This window comes from Leptosomus discolor, chromosome 1, assembly GCF_034619465.1.
Source record: "Leptosomus discolor isolate bLepDis1 chromosome 1, bLepDis1.hap2, whole genome shotgun sequence".
Taxonomy (NCBI): domain Eukaryota; kingdom Metazoa; phylum Chordata; class Aves; order Leptosomiformes; family Leptosomidae; genus Leptosomus; species Leptosomus discolor.
The window spans coordinates 173,834,037-173,849,486 of NC_141391.1; the positions used below are offsets into that span (position 1 = coordinate 173,834,037).

Here is a 15,450-nt window from a genome sequence, read left to right on the forward strand (position 1 = left end):
TAAAGCTAAATGCTAAATCATAACAAACAGGAAAATTAAAAAAAAAATATTCCCACTGACAACCTGAAATATTATTTTCATTCTTCACTGAGATCCTACCTCCAGTTACATAATTTTCAAGTCCTGATGGGAAATATTTTCAATAAAATCATGTTTAAAAAATGCTTTCCATAGAACTCCATTCTGAAAATACATTTTAAACAGAATTGTAAAAATCAATCAAAATCTGTGTCTCACAGTCTACATTTATAGGTTCTGTGTTGAACGCATGGGCTGTGCAGGAGTTATTAATTAACATTACTTTCTTTAACACATAATTCATGAATAAGGGATGCGCTGCCTGCAAATTGCTGATAGAGTTGGCTAATTGGGGAAACATACCATTTATATAAATTCAATTCTTTGTTTTACAATGTTCTATAAAACTTCTGCACAGAGGAAGGGAAGGAAGGGAAATATAGGGTTACAGTGAAATCTTCCTATGAAGATATTCTGTTTAAAGTGCTGTAACAAAGGTTGCTTTTTGAAGAATTAAGGCTACACTTAAAGTAAAGCTCATAAGCTTACTTTGCTCAGTCATAAAAACAGTTATAATAGAGTTCATGGGAATTTTACCATTGGCTTCAGTGAAGTACAGGCTGTGACACTTGAGTTATTCTTAGGAACAATAAGTGCCATTTAACTTTGTATTACTGTAATGGGTGCTCTCACTGTTAAAGGGCCAGTGAGTGGAGAAAAGAAAATCTTGAGAGTTTTAAAGCATCAAAAACATACTATCTGAAATAAAAAAATAAACAAAAAAAAAATTGAACCTGCTTTTACTATACATCAGGAAGATTTCAGGGAAGAACCCGTGTTCACATTAATTTCTATACTGTTCAATATGTATAGATAAAGGAAGCGTACACAATCTCTTTGCCCTCACAAATGTAAATTTGGAACTGTCTTTAACGAAAGATATTTGATCATCCACACTGTTTGTCTTCAGCAGATGCTTTTGTATCCAAGCCTGCTCCCATGGAAATCAACAGAAATTTGCCGGTGACGCAAATGAAGATGACCCAGGTCTTCACTACGTAAGTGTATGTAACAGATTGTTTCGTATTAATATCTATTAATGTTTTATCTATGGACACTTTTGAATAATGGAGTTGTCCTTTTGTGTATAGGCAAACTACAGTTATTCAAAGGATATGGATAAATTCAGAAAAGCGATGATTTCAATTTCAATGCTATTTAAATGTCTGATTTAGGAAATGATCTTTTCTCATAACTCATGATTTCAATAACTGGTCTTTAGACAGATGACATTAAACTTGACTCACATGATTTAGTAGTGCAAACGGAATGGTTATCCAAAAAATCACCTCTTGGACACAGTTGTTACATTTTCACTTCTGTAATACTGTTTGAGGATAAGCACAGGAACAAAGTGGCACTTCTCAAACTTTTTTCTTAGAATACCTTCTTTTTCTAAATAACCTCAATCGACTTCTGTTTAGTAAAAAAAAAAAAAAGTTCAACATCACTACAGAAGTATGACTTTAAAAAGAAGTGTGACTTTTAAAAAAAGCAAATGAGCAATTCTGTAAAGCTCTTGTTGCCCAGACATTTTTTACTTAAATAAAGAATCTGTCTAGGGGTAATCTTAATGGTATGCATTTTCACTACATGACTCTGTTCCATTATTCATATTGTCAAAGTAAAACTAAAATTTCCAGGCAAGTAAGGATTTACATTTTTTTATTTGCTTTTATTTAAAATTTTAAATCATAAACAGCATAGCAACAATTTTGCTTGAAATCGCCCTTACAACCCTTGCTAGCTAATAATAGTCTGCCCATAAATAAACATTGAAGAGCTTAAAATTGATAAAACTCGGTTTCTATGCTGTCCATTGAGTATTTTGTGAGTTGTGTTCTTTGAATTGATACCCATGCCTTAGAACATAAAAAGGTTAGCAAATGGCACATTTATCCAAGTAATGTACAGCCATTCTACACTTTTTAACATCTGCGTGTCCTCTTGATGACTTCAGCCTTTCTAAGACTAACAAGTGAATTTAGGATTTATAGTTGAGAAACAGCATGGCTGCTTCTGCTGTCTGTCTTTACTCATTAGTCTAATAATAGGAAGTGTAATAAACAACATAGATTTACAACTGTACATTTCAATTATTGTTTCTGAAAGTTTATGTAATCAGGAGAGGTGATCACTGCTCCTTCTTATTCGGAATTTTCTCTTTTGGTGCCAGACACTACCGAGTTATTCACTAAGCAGACAGCTTTGCTCTTTTCATCAGTGATTCATGAAAGAGTTGACAGTCAGTGTGTTAAGGCAATCTGAGCTTCAGTCTAACAATCTGATTTGTTGGCTCAGTAGATTTACTGCATCTTGATTTTCTTGATAAATCCCATGTGAAACCCAATACTAGCTGCCCTGACAACATCTTCATCTACATGAATAAGTTCATATTGGTCCAGATGCAAATAAAGACTTACATAAAACTGAGAATGAAAAGTTAAAAGTTTCTACAGCTTTCACATGCAAAATTTTTTAATCCATAGATAAACTACAGTTAAATTTAGAAGTGATATTTTACTTTTGGACAGTCTTTGTTAATTTTAAAGAAAGATATTAAGTAATTGTATCTTGTTACCATGTGTTACAGACAAGATGAAGTGGAAAGTCCTTCCTTATTACACATAGCCACTGTGACTGTAATTGCAAAAGATTGAAAAGAGATAATTTAATGACAAACTATTAAAAAAAAAAAAAAAAAGCAATCATAGACCAAAACTACAGATTATACAACAGATACATATTGTATAGAATGTAGCTTGATTGCCTGGGGTGAGCAGTATATCAGATTATTGCCTTAATTTTTTTTTTTTCTTTTGCAGATAGTTCCTAGATTGTTAGGCAAGTTTAAAGTCTGAGTCTCCTGCTTACTTGCTGAAAGTTTACGCTTTCCTGTATTTCCATTGAATAAGATAATTACATTTCTTCCTACAGTTTATAAAGAATAGTAATACATGTTATGGTAACTGCAAATGTCCATGTGATCTTGCCTATGTGTTTTGTATTTGTGAGTTTAACAAATTATGGCCAACAGTGTGCTTCATGGTGTAACTTGTACATATACTGACTGTGCTTTCCTACCTACAAACACACTTATGCAGTACAATTTCAATTTCTTCTAAATTTCATTGGTAATCTAGAAACCACTTTCTGATTTCCTTTGAATCCGCAGTTGGTATATACTAGGATTCCACTTGGATAAAACAACTTAAAATTACTGTGAAATCAAAGAATAAATAAATCTAGAAGTATCTCCCACTCACAGCAATTAGTTGAAGTCATTTAGTGTTTTGATGAGTAACAAAACTCTGTTATGAGAAGGGTCCATCTGTGGAACATAAACCACAGGACAACAGTTTGTAGACCTATTAATAGTCAGTGTTGACTGAAGTAACTTACAGACTGAACTGGCTGAAATCTGTTAAATGGATTTCAATAAAAATATCTGGAGAAATCGTTGAATGTCGGACATACCCATTCCAAGAGTTCTGTTGCCCTTTAACACAAAGCAGAGTAGGGTGTCATTCTCTTGCAGATTTCATGAACAGCATCACTGGGATGGTGAGACAAGTGTCTGTTCCTCTCTGGTTTGATACAGACATTGCAGACAGCCTTGAGGAGCATGCAGGTGTATACTGGGAAGATTGGTGTACAACAGTGTACTCTAACAGTTTGAGGAAAATCTTCATTACGTTGGTGGATTTCCTTGGACTCTTGAGTTTAATGATAATGTGTACTGGAACTTCTGTGAAGAAAATGCCTCAGAGCTCTTGAATCGAAAAAGACTCCTGAAGAGAAGACATTGTGCACAGTGTTTTTTAATAACCTATGCCTCTCAGGCTGTCTGGTGCTTATTAATCTGTCTGATCATCAGGAATTAATTTCAAGGCTTTAAGCGAGAAAGCAACGAGAAGCATAACTGTGGTGCAACTTCTCTGAGGGATCCTAAATCTCAGCAGGATTTTACTCCTTTTCTTAGAGTACTCTGAAACACAACATTGACAAAGATAACAACCATGCACAAGCAAATTCAAAGAAACAAACTTATTCAGCAGTTGCCTGGAGATACAGAATATAGAGCCACCAAACTGAGTGGGTTATTTCACATGGTGAGGCAACTACAGCCGGATCTCAGAGAATCAGGCTATGTTCCCATCTGGCAGAAAATGTGGGAATTTTGGAAACTGCAAAATTTGAATGGATCTCAGAAACTAAGGAAGTTAAAGTCACAGTTCTAAAGGTTAGGTGGCCAATTTAAATGTCTAGGCAACTATACTTCAGTTCTGATTTGATTACAGACACTGAAAATTCTTCAAGGCTCATAGCCTAGCATGGATTCCTCTCCTTTCAGAGCACAAGGACATGTATCAGCAAGAAGGAGGACACATATCAGTAAGAATGACCAGAGGCATGGTATAAAGAGATTTAAAGATGCTAACAAAGACTGGGTATTCAGCTACCTCCCAGAGAACAGTAAGTCTGAAGCACAGTACTGAGCTGGCTATTTCACACATAAGCAAGGAAGACTTTCTTGGTGCTGGTCCTGTTTTCCCACTTGCCCTTAGTATCAGTGATCTCTGGCAATATAATGACAAATTTAGGATGGTTTTTAGGAAAAAAAATAAATCTGAACCAATAAGTGCTGATGGGGAAGAATACTCCGACCATCAAACAGACATAGAGCTGCCACTGAGCCAAATACATTTAGCATGCTTCCCCTGTGCAGATTTTATGCCACCACAGGACATACAGATTTTGAGTCTCAGGATTTTAACTCCATCATGACATAGCAAAAGCATTTTAACTCTAAGCAAAGAGTCATTGTTTTAACGGTAAATTAACAAATAATGTCAACGAAGAAGATAATTTGTAATAAAACCCACTAATATTTCATTAGAAAAAAACTTGAAACTAAAATCACAGAAACTAAAACAGCACTTTTTTTTTTTTTTTTTTTGTGGTGTGATGTTCTAAGGCATGAATCAGAGCTGCAGAATTAAAGTTTACTGTCACAAAAGTAGGCTTAGAGATCTTAGGGCTACCACATACTCTTGGATATTAAGGTTGCACACATACCCTGCATATACTCTTGTTCCTCCATCCAAGGACAGGTGTCAGCCCTAAGAAAAATAAATAAAACACTCCAAATCTGCTACAGAATGCATACAATCAGGCAACAGTACAGAATGAGACAAACACCTGAGGGAAAGCAGGTATATCCACTGTTCCTTAGGGAGCATATCAAGTTGGATAGTTCTCTGTCACACTGAAAGAAAATGGAAATTCTTTTCTATCAAAAGACTTCATCATATTTAAGATACGGTTTACATTATGGAAGACCTTCTGGCAATAACCATGAAGGAAAATAATTTTATTCATCTTGATTACTGTCAGAAATTTTTCTGTTAAATAAACAATAGCTCACAGGTATTCAGGCATCCAAAGCTTCGAAACAGCTTTGAGAGCAGACAGCAACTGACTTCGCTGAATGCAAACTCATCATATAAACCTCTTGATAGTTACTATTCTAAGAAGCACATCGCCTCTGTCTTTGCCTGCATAGACTACAAATTGCATGAAAAGTACTGAAAAAGCCTGAGAAGTCGCTGGGGGGGAGGCGTGCAAATTTATTCAGACCTTTTTGAATCAGTGGAAAAGCACTTGGGCTAATCCTAGAGATGTGCTTGTTATTCTAAACTGTTGCAAATGTCCTCTTAAGATAGGAATAAGAATTTAACTCTGAATTTAGATAGCATTACACACATTAAAATATCACACAAAATTAGCAATAGTCTGTACATCCCATGCAATTTCAACTGTGTTCAAATTAAACCAGGTGGGACTTGCTGAAATGAATACTTTTGGGCCATAACAGGGTACTTGGAAGCACTTGCTTTCAGTAAGAAACTGCATTTTCTTTGTTGGGAGATCATATATTTTAGTACTTGGTCTGAAAAAGCAGAATCAATTCATAACACTGAAAAGGCAATTTCATCCCCAAGTAAATTTTTCCAACAGCACACAAGATGGATGACAACAGTCTAACACTTCACTAATAATTAGTCATCACGTCTTAGCAGAACATAATATAATAAAACCTGCATTTCTAAGATTTTTGTTCAACTTTTTTCTTTTTACATCATGTACTTTAGATTGCCTCTTTATATCAGATATTACTGTTTGTTTTTTTTTTTCTTTACACATTCTTAGAGGTTAAGAAAGGATTTTATTTCTTTTGATTCCTCTCCTGGGAAATGAATCTACCAGCTTGTTATTTTCCTCAGTACTCCCAATATAACAAAAAGTGGCATATATGGAAGGCCTCATTTTCTTTTCTTAGCTCTATTCCAAAGATGCTGTGAGCACCTGCAACTTCTGTTAATTCCCTTGGATATTGCAGGTGTTCAGCAGCTCTAAGGATTGAATGTAGTGCGACCAAAGAAATGTGAGAAGCTCATACTGGATCCATGGAGCTAATAAGGGCCGTGAGTCCTAAAATAGGCAGCAGTGAACTTTCACCATCAAAAAAAAGTATTTCTTCCAAGTGAACACATCAAGAAAGATGTGACTTGTTAGAAAAACACCTTCTCTTCTCTTGAATGGCCATGTTCACCAGCTCTCACTATATTTTGCAGATTGAAATGGAGTAAGATTTGTTCCTACTCACATGTGAATCTCAGTCTGATTCCCATGACTATTACTGTCACTATACAATTAATATAAAAATATTTTCTATTATTCTTATCTTCCGCCTACCAAAGTTGCATTCTCCCCTTTTTTTCTTTAATACTGTATTTTATTATTTATTTGTTGTCCTTTTTTTTTGTGCACTGGTAGTTAATTATGTTTTATATGCTGCAAAATTCTAATAAAAGCACTAGGATTTAGAATAAAACCTTTACCTTTTTTAATTGATGGAAAATCTGCAAGTTTAATTAGGCAAGCCGTTGAGATAAATGCACCAACAACTAAATTTCCCACTCATGAATGGAATACAGCCAAGGAGAAACTGCCTGGCAAGTTTCAATTCACTTGGGTACCAAGGTATTTATACCCAACACATTTGGGCCAGATAACAGCTTTCTGACACAATCTAAGGATTACAGAGTGAACCCCAGCAGGGCACCTGATTCTTAAGCACTGGGAAACCTCCCACTGGATTAGAGCACACATATTTTTTTCTTTCAAGAGCGACAGGCGAACAAGTGCATACCAGGAACATGCCTGAAGGAAGAAGGGGTTAATACAAAACTGTTCTTTGCAGGTAGTTACTGTCATCTAGGCTCTCCTAGGTTGCTTGGTAAGTAGGCTGGTCCTGATCACCTGGAGAACAGGGAAGTACAAAGATCCTATTTAGTCTATGAACCTCTTGTTTACAGTGCAGGTTATTTTCCTGTTTATACTATGCACCATCTGAATCCAGAAAAAGGCAAGGCTAGTCTGAGACTGCTGATGCCAGCCACTGGTAAAAATTGAGAAGGTATGATCTTGTGATTAGAAATATCAAAAGATGGGGTGTTGATACATCGTATAATGCCTTAAAAAAAAGAAACACAAAAATTATTTTAAAATAATAATCACATAATGCAGGTCATAACTTTTATTATAAAAGCCAGGCATTCAACATTGTTTAATAACTGACACAAGAAAGCAATAGTATTTATAAAGAAGATATTTATTTCTCACGATTCAAAGAGGCATTGCACTTTTGCAGCTGAAAAGCAAACAAGTACAACGAGTCGTCAATTAAAAATAACAGAATAAAAGTGAAGAAACAGCAGTATCAGTTCAGAGTTTTCAACTTATCTGCAATTTGATTCCACTTAAAAACATGACTGTTTCTTCAGAGCAATAACTGCATAGCATCTGGGGGATTTCACGGGATCAAATAACTTCACAAGTCCAGACCAGGCAATGTTGTCCTGTAAAACGATTGATAATTGAAGTACATAAAAATGTGTTTGACTTAAAAGCTAAGATATGGTAATAGGTCCACATTTTGAAATAATAAATTGAAAAAAAAATTATCCTTAATGCAAAGCAGGAAAGACACTTATCTAAAAAGAAAATAATGGAAAATTTGTTGTGAATAAAAGGACACCCAAACCAGGATGTATTTTAAAGTCCTTAAATGATTTCTGGCACTATCAAATGATAGCTTACCACCCACTTCATCAATAAAGCTTTTTTTTTGGGTTGAATTAGAGCAAAGAAATTAAGGCTCAAATCCTACTCATTTTATGCAGCACATTCTACTACTGAAGCTAATTAACTGACTTTTCAAAAGAATCAGGCCAGCTGGATCTAGTCTTCATGTTGCATATGTCTTTTATCATTTCTACTTTTTCTTTCTAAACACATTTTCTGAATCAACCAGTACAAGATGAAATCAATGCCTATATTACATTTAGAAAAGGTAAATTAGTGCTAAATGCAACAAGTCTGATCTCCCGTATTGGAAATCATACAGATTTCAAAGTGATTTATAACTGGTTGGCATTTGGGAAAATACATCACTATTTAAATATTTCAAACTGCCTCTCTGTAAAAATACCAGTTAGAAGAAAAGCATGCATTTACTACAACTCAGTTGTTCCAAGTGCACTGTGGCAGAGAATAAAGTGAATTTTTACTTAGGATAAAATGGAGCTGTTAAAATGAAGGGTTTATGGTGGAAAACCAGAGCTATTCACATGAATGGGTTTAAACTTTACTTTAAAATTTTGTTTTGACCATGGCCCAGAGCAGAAGCTGGAAGATGTTACCATTTCCTCCTAGCAAATTATAATGTTTACTGGTGCAGAGAAAGTATGACTGCTGCTTCTGAGTTAATCAGGCCAAGCTCAAAATTAGTGTTAGAAGGAACACCGTAATATAAATCATTATGGAGTAAATGTAGTAGCATTTGCTTATTATATCCCAGGTCTATACTTGTAAAATATATCCAGGCTGTATGTTAGTCAAATGTACCTCAGTTGACCCATACAGTTGGAAAAAGTGCACCCTCTCTCATCATTGATCTTAATTAAGAAACAGTAAAAGGAAATCATAAATACTTTGGACTTAATTCAAATTTCTTGAATTAAATGTTCTAAAACATATTCATTGGAAGCTCTAGCATGTATATCACAATGTTTGTTTAGCATTTCCAATATTCTTTTTAATTATTAAATATCTCAGTATGTTGTATAAAGTGAGATTTTTTGCATATTTAATTAATTTATTTTTTACTGTCTATTGACTAGTAATTACCATACAATTAAAAGAACATAAACTTTACTGTTGCTGCTTTGCTGAAAATAAAAACATCTGCTGGGCATATGTTTATACTAAATGGAATGAATGCTTATACTTTTGCAAATATAATGAGAATAATAATTCTGCAACAGAGACTTTTGGTCTGCATAGTAATAAATTGGCTGAAATAGTCTCGTTTCGCTGATGTAGCCTTTAGGTATCATAAAATATAATGCAGAAATACCTGCTCCTTGAGGTAGCAAAGACGATCCAGAAGTATCAAAGCTTCTATGCAGGGAGCCAGAACAACCTTCAACTGAAAGAAAGATTAGATACTACAGTGGTCTTGGGAAAGAGAGACAATACACTTCCAAATAGCTACACTTCCACAGAACAATTCCAGGAAGGTCAATCATTTTCTAGTGGTTCTGTTTTACAAATGTCACCTTGCCAATTTTTCCTGTGGGATGGACATCTTCAAAACAGATTATATTAAAGATCAAAACCACATGGAATGCCATAAAGTAAGGAAACTATGTTATTTAGTTGGTGTTGAGACATTGTCCAACAAGAAAATGATATTATACGAAGCAGAACAATTTTTAAGAGGGAAATAATGAATTTTAATAAAAAGAATTTTTATGAAATAACTGCATGGAGACCAGTCTAGGTTTAAAAGGAGACTGACATTTCATTTTCCAGGGTAATAGTCCCTCTTGAAAAAGAATCTTCCATGTGTTCGCTTTATTATTTTACTGACACCTAATATAGTTTTGGAATAGGATATGCTCCAAAGTTTGGGAGGGGGAGCTGCTTTGTTTTTGAGATTGCATACCACAGTGTAAGACAGTCCACCTCCACATAAAACTTAACAGGGCTTTGTTCTAGACTAGCACATATATACAAGGTAATAGTATTAATCCTATAACTTTTACCATATTAAATGCTTCAAGCTCATTCATTCTGTGCTTGTATTTTTCATAGTAATCCATTATACAGCTGTCTGGGAGCTGCAAGGGATTAAAAACAAACAAACAAAAGATATCAGAGTTATTCTAGTTACTTTTTCAAGAGAACTTTAAAATGAAATATTTTTTTTTCCTAATTGAAAGTCACACTACAAAATGAAATCCGTGTTTTGGTTTTGAAATTAGCACTTTCCTAAGGTTTATAATAATTTTCCAATAGCAGTCTCTCAGTTCTCATTTACAATAACTGTTCTTCAGACAGCATTTTGCACTGACATGAAATGCTGAGATACATTCATTATTCAGAAAGCTCTAGCCATTCTTAAACGAGTATTACACAGTAAAGTGGAGATAACATTCTCATTTCCTTTCGCACATATCTTATCCCCTCCTCACCCCTATCCCCAAGAGATTTATTTAAATAGCTGAGGAGTGGATTCTGGTGTGAGAGTCACATGCTTCAGTCAGGACTCCTGGATGATATTTCACATTACAAAACCTACTATCAGATTCTGGAAATAATACTTTGTTTCTCTGTGCCTCAAGTTACCCATCTTTAAAATAAAACCTTATTTACTTTGAACTACTACATGTTCCCTTCTTCCCGATCACCTGATACAACATCACCAGCACTGCCACTATGACTACAAATGCTGTGATTTGGGGCTGAATTTGATACAAAAGCAGCTCAAGAACTCGACTAAGCCAAACACCCGTTCCTTTTCAGCACTTAGTGTCCAGGGCACCTCAGCAGCTAGCTAAAGCTATAACCATAACTGCTCTTCACAAAGCATGTTCTCTACAGGGCAGCCAGACCACAACATGTTCCAGTCTTTAAAGGTCATGATGTCTCTACGTTCCTGCTGTCCACAGTCCTGCATGCTAAACAGGACAGTCGAGCTGGCCACTTCAGGAACGCGTCAAAGGAGTGGAAAGTAGGTTTGCAATGTTATTGGTGATGGAGGCTGCTGGAAAGAGCAGAGCTGAAATAGCCTGATGTACTTCTTCAGCAGCAGGAGTTTGCAATATGGCTACTCTGTTGTGGCTATGGAAAGAGCTAGTCCACAACTTAGTAGAAAAGTAACGGTACTGACAGACGTGTAGAGGTGGTCCTTAGGGACATGGTTTAGTGGTGGATTTGGCAGTGCTGGGTTAATGCTTGGTTGGACTTAACGATCTTAAAAAAGTCTTTTCCAACCTAAATGATTCTATGATTCTATGACAAAGACTAGGAAAGCTGAAGCGTTTAATACATTTTTGCACACTTTTATTAGAAGAGTCATTTGAGACTACGTGGCTAATTCAGTTGCAAAGAAGTAAAATCTCAGCCTAAACCAGGGAAACAAACTAGAGAACATTTCCACAAATTATAAGTTTTCAATTCAGGTATGTATTATGAACTTCACCCCAGGACAACCAAGAAGGGAATGAAGTGACCTCAGAACTATTTCTCATTGTCACTGAGAAGTTCTCAAAGATGGTATGACAGACAGCTAGTAGATGCATGTCTTTTATTATAGAGCAGTCAGTCCAAATTCAATGCATGGAAAAAAAAATGGAATAAAAAAAGAATTAAAAAACACTGAAAGATAAGCAGTTGAATAACAGTCAACATGAATTTGTCAAGAACAAACCACAAGTCACTCTGCTTGTAAGGAGGGTGAAAGGATTCACAACAGCAAAAATCAACTGGTTGTCATATATTTTGATTTTAGCAAGATTTTTGACACCATTTCACACAACAATTTCATAAGCAAATTTAAGAAAGGTTTAGATTAAAGTATTATAAAGCGAGTGAAAACTGTTTGAATGACCATAACCAAGAAGTAGTTATTAATTAATGAGTCTTCGAACAAGTGAAAAGACCTGCTGAGCGGAGGTCTATTACAAAATACAATGTTTTCATTAAGAACTCAGACAATAAAACAGAAACCAAATTAACTAAGTCTGCAAATATGCAACAGGATGGCATTGCTAGAACTTAAAATAATTTTGAGAAATTGGAGTACTGCTTAGAAAAGAAGTTGGAAATGCTGTACAGAAAAGCAGAAGGAACCACACTCAAGCAGAAATAATCAGCTGTTCAGGACGGGGAACACCAAATGACAGCCTGGGAGATAGAGCAGATCACAACCTGAGCGAGAGTCACAGTTGTGCTACTGCAAAAAAAAAAAAAAAAAAAAGCCATCACCATTCTGCAACATGTACGGGAGAGCAGCCTGCAAAGTGCAGGAAGTAATCCTTCAACTCTGCTTGGCAGTGGCAAAGCTCTAGCTGGAATACTGCATCCACTTTTGGGCATTAGATTTCAAAGAAAGAAATGAACTGTTTGAAAAAGCCCTGAGAGAGAAAAGAGATCAGAGATCTAGAAAACATAAAGAAAGACTGAGAGAACTGGAACTGATCAGGCTAAATTAGAGAAAATTGAGAGTGGGCATAATAACAGCTTTTACAAGGCTATCATCAAGAAGCAGGGAACAGTTTGTTCACTGTGTCTACGGTGGACAGGATAAGAACTAATTGGCTTGCATTGCAGCAAAAAAAAATCAGCCAAAAAACTGGAAGAAACTTTCTCTCTTTGAGGTTAATTAAGGACTGGGGAGATTGTCACTCTCCATCACAGGAAGCTTTAAGAAGATTTGCCAAATATTTTTCAGGAATGATGCAAAATTCTAAGTGCCTTAAAACAAGGGGATGCGTTAGAAAGACTTTTGTAGTCTTTCAGTCATATTTTTTTAATTTAGAAAGTACTTTTTGCCAACTACAGGGGCAAGGTTGAGTAGCTGATCTGGCAGTACTAATGTGAACTAACAGACTTTTTTGGTCTTGTTGCTATTTTATTTTCAGTAAAGCTGTGCAAATATCTGAGGGTTTTTTTTTTTCTCTTCCCCTCTAAAAAGTCAAACCAACTAAAATATATCACTCATGAGATAAACAAAATAGTTTATTTAACCTCTGCCCTATAAGCTTTTCATTTCAACTGAGAATTAAAAGGGGTTTAGTATAATGGATTTTTGAAATTACAGGCTATTTGGAATTAAATACAAAGATCTGTATTTGCAAAAATATGATCATGAAACCTTTCTGCTTTTCCTTCCTTTATGTTCTCCATTTTTCAACATGAAGCACTCAAATTAAAGGAAAACAAGCTGTCAAATGGTTGGCAAATATAAAGCCAGATCAAAAATGGCTCTTGGATGTTGCCATACTAGAATACTGAGCCCAAACGCTTTTCCACTCCCTCCTTGCTTACTACACATTCTGACTAAATTCATCCTGCTGTCATGGATAGATTAGGTACTATTCCAAACTCTGCTTCAGTTAAAAGTTTGGTGAGTGAACCAATTCAATAAAACAGCCCAGCTGGAAAAGAGAGAAAGCGTCCACCAAAGAGCACTGATAGAAAAGGGCCTGAAAAGGGTAACTGGTAGCTCACTACATTGTCAATCTACTGGAAGAAGACTAAAACCCAGATAACACTGGCTTTGTCTGAAACTGCAACAGCTTGCCACCTGGCTTCAGTTCTTAAAAGATACCCAACACAATCTTCAGCTATTCTTCCAAGGTGAAGCAGGAGTAAATTATTGGTTGCACATTCAGGAACAGAATTGTACTTACACATGCAAAGCAAGTCCCATTTAGCCATAGAGTTGTCCATGTGACTGCAGGGTTGCCATGCATTTGTGTATTCAAAATAAATTCTTTAAATACATGCACTGAACTTTCTTCTTACATTATGATGTTGATACTATGAACTTATTGCCTGAGTGAAAATGCATGAAAAAAACCCAAATACATATATCATGCAGTTGTCTTAATAATGATTCTGCACTCAAAGATCTAGCTTATGCTACTGATATTCAAGTAACCTTCAAATACATACAGAGAGGTTTTAGCCAGTATTTCTTCGCTGATTTAGCTACAATGTCTTCTGGTCTTTGTCAGGTTGTGAGCAAAACACCTCATCTCTTTGCACTGTGATGGTGGTGCATGCTTTCTCTCAAACTCATTTCTTTGTGGATTGGTGTGGTCGCTGAAATAGCTGAAAAAACCCAGAGGAACTAGAGGGCAGCAAGGTCTTCCATTGACCTAGTTATAACTATACCATATGCTGGAGGTGGCACTAAAACTATACCATAGGCCAAACTCATCTGTTGTGAACGCTAGGAGACTTTCAACAGAGCCCTGAGAGCACGCGAGATACCACTTGACCTCAGCACCCCAAAGTTAAGACTGCAATCTGACAAACATGCAGACTGAGCACAGGCTGAAAAGAAAACATTCAGGCAGAAGATGTGTGACGATTAGTGATACCACACTTAATATTTCTCCAGAGAACATTTTTTCAGAGTTGTGTCTTTCCCTAAACTGAGAGTATCTTGACTGAATGAAAGTCACGCTGCACATGCCCTACAGAGGAGAGAGAGAGCCTAAGGATGTTGTTCCACAGTCTGTTTAAACAGATGTAATTCCTCTTTGCTGCCTCAAAGGGACTGCTTTCCCCTGCACTGATTGCACATTTCCATGTTTCCTCTCTTCTCGTACCAGCATTACCATGAACAAGTACAAGAAAGCAGTAAGGCAACCCTTTTAGCGGAGCAGTGTCTTAGACCAGTTCAAAACACTTGGGAGATCATAACATACAGCAATTTTTTACAATTTTCCCATGACTAAGGTAGTTAAAAATAACGTAATATAATATAGTGTAAAATAATGTAAAACAGATAACGAAATTACTGAGAAACTTAAGTTTATTTAGGCCTTTGTTTAAAATGCATTTTGGATTAATGCAATCTCTATTATTTATAACTACATATAATTGAAATAAAAGCTACATCTCTTAAGATTCCTTCTCAGACTAAAATGTTATGCTACCATATTTGGGATTAGTGTTTCGTCTATTTGAAAAGCAATTATACTTGAAAACAGAATTATGCACATATACTTTATAGGCTGTAACACAAGTGATACCTGAGCCTTCATTCAACATTTCCCTAACAAATGAACCAGGAACTCTGTGAGCTGAAATTCCTTCTGTCCAAGAAAACAGTTGAGAAGTCAACCCTTCAGCAATTCTAAAATGCATTAAGTGTGTAAATTAATTTAATGTCTTCATTTTTTGACTGTTTAGATTCAGCTAATTGCTGTGTTAGAATTCATGGGA

At 35.6% G+C, this 15,450-nt stretch overlaps 1 protein-coding gene across 1 annotated transcript in view; it reads right to left on the bottom strand.

The window, feature by feature from the left end:
* Window positions 1–7,879: 7,879 nt before the first annotated feature.
* The window catches only part of METTL25 (methyltransferase like 25), a 65,298-nt gene continuing 57,727 nt past the window's right edge, over window positions 7,880–15,450 (bottom strand). Inside the window, exons 10-12 of the mRNA XM_086471337.1 lie at window positions 10,254–10,328; window positions 9,563–9,634; window positions 7,880–8,003 (exon numbers count right to left, since the gene is read on the bottom strand). Of these exons, the coding sequence (XP_086327463.1) occupies window positions 7,905–8,003; window positions 9,563–9,634; window positions 10,254–10,328 (246 nt within the window). The 3' untranslated portion in view covers window positions 7,880–7,904. The remainder of the gene's footprint in view (window positions 8,004–9,562; window positions 9,635–10,253; window positions 10,329–15,450) is intronic.